The sequence below is a fragment of the Cryptomeria japonica genome, chromosome 10 (genome assembly GCF_030272615.1).
Source record: "Cryptomeria japonica chromosome 10, Sugi_1.0, whole genome shotgun sequence".
NCBI classification, from domain to species: Eukaryota; Viridiplantae; Streptophyta; class Pinopsida; order Cupressales; family Cupressaceae; genus Cryptomeria; species Cryptomeria japonica.
Window position 1 is genome coordinate 880717443 of NC_081414.1, and position 4680 is coordinate 880722122.

Genomic DNA, 4680 nt, shown 5'->3' on the forward strand with positions numbered 1-4680 from the left:
AATAGGAGACTAGTGAAGGGAATAAATAATCATGTGATTAGTTTTTTTTTTATCTTGGTGGAGATTGTGAAACCTTTCAAAAAATTTCTCAAAAACTCTTTTCATCATAATAAATTGAACATGCATTTGTTCAATTATTATAGAAGAGATTAGTCAATTCAAAAAGATAATAAAAAAGATAATAAAAAATATGTCTTTAAGTTAAAGTGGTCAAGGCTACCAAGCTTTTCAATGAAAACAATTAAAATACATCTCAAAGTTTATTTGCTAAGTAGGATGGCCGTCCTATTGTACATTTGATTGTCTTAAGAACTCTTTTCATCATAATATATTGAATATATGTCTTTGTTCAATTATGATAGAAGAGACTAGTGAATTCAAAAAATAATAAAAAATATGTCTTTAAGCTTAAGTGTTCAAGCTCACCAGTCTTTTCAATTAGAACAATTAAAACTTGTTTTACATTTTTATTTGCTATTCAAATGACCATCAGATTGTACATTTGATCATATTAATTAATTAATAATTAATAAGTAAGAACTTTTTAATTTTCAGTTAATTAATAAATTGACAAGAGTGGCAGCATGCCATTATCGCAATTTGCATCCCATATAAAAGAGGATACTAGAAGAGACAACCTGCGCTACTCATTTGGGAAATGGAAATTTGTTTGCCTTTACCCTCAAGCTTTGTAATCCAGACAACTCATCTCAGATCAACACGGCACCATTTGATTCCTCGGTGTGGGAAAATAGAAACACATTGTCCTCCTACTGTCCAGCCGAAACCTACCATCGCAGCTGTTAGACCTCCTCTGTCTTGGTGGTCCCTGTTCGTGGGCATTTGCAATGCAGTGGATGACTTTATCGATAAAGCACTCGACACGCCGCTCACGCCAGCCTTCGACCCCAAGCGCGTTTTGGCAGGAAACTTCGCTCCGGTGGACGAAATTCCCCCCACTGAATGCCAGGAACTGGAAGGACTAATCCCACCGTGCTTGGTGGGCGGTGTTTATATCCGCAACGGGCCCAATCCCAACTTCTTTCCGCCAGCCGGTTACCACCTCTTCGATGGCGACGGGATGATCCATGCCCTCGCCTTCCACGAAGAAGGAACAAAAATTATACTCTCCAGTCGTTACGTGCGCACTCACAAATACTTGGAAGAAGAGGCGGCTGGCAGACCAATCTACCCTAATATTATTTCGGGCTTCCGTGGCTACGCTGGCATGGGCAGGGTTGCCGTGGCTGCCCTTCGAGTCGGCATGGGCTTGATCGATCCGGCCAAAGGTGTTGGAGTGGCGAATACAAGCCTGGTGTTCTTCAACAAGAAGCTGTTGGCGCTTGGGGAATCAGGGCTGCCGTACGTGCTGCATATCACGCCCGATGGAAATATCCAGACAAGGGGGGCGTTCGACTTTGGGGGGAAATTGATTGCGCGCATGACGGCGCACCCGAAGATCGATACCCACACAGGCGAGCTCTTTGCCTTCCACTATTCCATTCTTGCTCCTTTTCTTCATTTCTTCAGGGTGACCGCTGATGGCGTAAAGGAATCCGATGTAGCGATCCGGTCCATGCGCAAAGCTACCATCGTTCATGACTTCGCCATCACCGATAACTACGCCGTATTCCCCGATGGTCAGATCGTGCTAGACCCTGCGCGCATTTTCAAAGGAAGGAATGGAAGTGCTGTCTATTTTGATCGCTCCAAAGTGAGCAGGATCGGAGTGATTCCCCGCTATGCCACAGATGGGTCTGCAATGAGATGGTTTGACGTTCCGGGTCTTAACTTTTTCCATGCTTTGAATGCATGGGACGACCAGGACGAGAACGAGATCGTGCTCATCGCCGTCCATTGCTCTCCTGCGGAAAATTTTATTGAGAAAATAGCTGCGGTGCAATTCACAGTGGAGAATATTCGCATCAATCTCAACTCAGGCATAGTAGTGAGAAAACCCATGTCATCCTGGTCTCTTGAGCTTGGGGTGATCAACCAGCGTTTCGTGGGCAGAAGGAATCGATACGCTTACATGTGTATGCCTGCTGCAGGTGCAAGTATTCCTCAAATGGGCAGGAGTTGTGAAGCTCGATTTTGAAGCAACAGATGGTGTGGTTGCGTCCAAAACTTTTGGGGAAGGGTGTTTCTGCGGCGAGCCATTCTTCGTGCCGCGTACTAGCGACTCTCAATCGGCAGAGGACGATGGGTATGTTGTGGTGTTTACGCACAACGAGAAGACACAGGTTTCGAAATTTGTTGTGATGGATGCGCAGTCTCCCGCATTGGAAATCGTGGCGTCGGTGAAGCTCCCGCAAAGGGTTCCCTTTGGCTTCCATGGCCTCTTCGTCTCTGCCGCTGATTTGGCTGCCACTCAACGAGTGTGATTATTCAGGTCTCTGTTGTCTGTTTTGACAGCCCTTGGGAGTGTTTTTTTAATTATCTTTATAAGAACCTGAACGCAGGCAAGTGTTCCTTGCCTCTTCTACTTTATTGGCAGAAGACAGAAGCTTGTGGTTTCTCAGTCTTCTTGTAAGTCACCGTTGTATTTGGTCGTATCACACTCGAGATAGCAAGTCAAAACATGGTCAAGAAACTTACTAATGAAGTAATTAACTTGTAAAGGTAGATTGAAGATTATGGTTCACTATATTATGCAAACCTAGTAACTAAATAGTGTTACGAAAGGAAGGAAGATTAATTGTAAAGATCAAGTAAACCTTGGAAAACAACACCTGATAATGGAGACATTCACATCCAAGTTTGTAATCCGAGTAGATTATGTATAAGCCGAGAAAATATAGTTAACATTCATAGGGAAATGTAAAAATTGGTGTTTAGTGTAGTCTGGACTATCCATGATGAAATAAATTATCTTAAGTTTGGTTGGCTTTTAATATTTGTGTAATAATAAATAGAGAAAAAAATATTGAATAAAATTTAAAGATTTATTTCACATCTAACAAACATTTTATTTAGAGTAAGAGAACATAAAAAATATATATGAATTAAAGAATTAAATCTCATCTGATAATTTCTATTGTATTAAAAGATGTTTCTTCAAAAATTGTTTAAAGAAAGATAAATTTATAAATTTAGATTAGATTGATCAACAATTTAGATTGTTTAATTTAAAAAAAATAGAATGATACTAGAATATATACTCTTTTCTTTGTTGTTACTTTGAGTTAGAAAATATAACTTAACTAATTAGTTATTTTAACAAGAATGTTTTATAACCATTTTTCAAATAGAATTATCATTGAATTTACTATAAACAAAATATTCCATTTAGCCTGCATAAAATAAAGATCTTTTTTAGTTTTCCAAATCTTTAATCTTTGGGTGATTGCGTTTAGAATTAAAAATTCATGATTCATCAGTTAGTTCAATTGATGTTTTCGTTTCTCTAAAGCATTTGAATGTGGTTTCAAGAGTTAGTTTAATTGATGTTTTGGGTTCTCTAATGCATTTGGATGGTTTCATTTGTATGTGAGGCTTCTTCTTGGATATCTTAGTGATTTTGGGTATTGACCTACTCTTTGAATAATATGCTATGTTTAATGACCTCCTTCTGTAGCTTTGAAGAGCGCAGAGCGCAGTCTCCCAGTTGTGATTGATTATATCCACCAGATTAGTGTAATGCTCCATTAAGTCAGTGTTACCTTCTTCATTTCTAGCGGTTATAAATTCATGTTGCCATGATTATCAGCTTGTACGTAGCCATGATTTGCCTTCAAGTTAACTGATGTAACTGCTGTGTATATCTTTTTCTCCATTGCTCTATTTTGATATGGATGAAGAGATTAAAGGTTACTTGCCAAGCAGTAATGATATTTAGCCTTGAAGCAAACCGTGAGCCTGCTACAAAGACTTGGAAGTACTTTATTTAGTGTTGTTTGCTAGGCTCATCAAAAGGAGCCAAGAAGCGACAAAGAAATCACGTTTGAGAATCCATTGCATAAACGATGGAATCGTTTTCGACAGAGAACCCCACAACAAATTCCATAATGAACAAAACAGTAATGTGTTTACAGTGAATGGCAGGAATTGTATTGACAACTGTGCATTTGCAGAGAATATTTTTAAGTTATCTTGCCTGCGGAAACCTCATTTAGTTTGTTCACTGTGCGAAGACAGTGGTAATCATCATATCATTGGATCAAGACAATAAGGTATATTTTTAAAATAATGTGAAAGTTGTCTCACCAAAAAAAAATAAAATGAAATGAGAGAAAGAAGGCAAGAAAGATATTTTTATAGTTCATATGTCAGACAGTAATATGGGATGATCATGTACTTTTTACTAGAGATATGTAACTGTTCTACAAACGGGACATACATACCTTAATCCCTAAGCTTTGAACTTGATAGTAATAAATTTTGTTAGTTAATATTATCCATATATCTATATTCAAATAGATATATATTAATCTTAATTAGGAAATTAGTTTTTTTATTGGTTCCAAAATAATGTATTTAATAACATTTTTAATGTAAATTTATAAAAAAAATTATATCAATAATATATGTTATGAAAAATGTCTTTGGACATGTAGTGTCACGGTTAAAACACTTCGTTGGTAAAGCAACCACTAAGGTTCAAACCCCTACTCGGCCATTGTGCTTACCGCAGGCCTTGTGTCTTCGCTGGACCGTTGTGCTTGTGGGCTTGCGGGTTTT

General features: G+C 38.2%; 1 protein-coding gene across 1 annotated transcript; it reads left to right on the forward strand.

Annotated features, from left to right (window-relative positions):
- The first annotated feature begins 658 nt into the window (after window positions 1–658).
- Window positions 659–2384, forward strand: LOC131026731 (9-cis-epoxycarotenoid dioxygenase NCED1, chloroplastic-like). Its single transcript, XM_059212982.1, has 2 exons — window positions 659–1948; window positions 2052–2384. Exons 1-2 carry the CDS (start codon window positions 659–661, stop codon window positions 2382–2384), a joined length of 1623 nt encoding a protein of 540 aa, XP_059068965.1.
- Window positions 2385–4680: the final 2296 nt, after the last annotated feature.

Excerpts from the sequence above, each read along its gene's own strand:
- LOC131026731 (XM_059212982.1), top strand. The coding sequence starts at position 659 with ATGGAAATTTGTTTGCCTTTACCCTCAAGCTTTGTAATCCAGACAACT. Across the intron at positions 1,949-2,051 it reads ATCTCAACTCAGGCATAGTA|GTGCAAGTATTCCTCAAATG; the intron begins GTGAGAAAACCC and ends TGCCTGCTGCAG.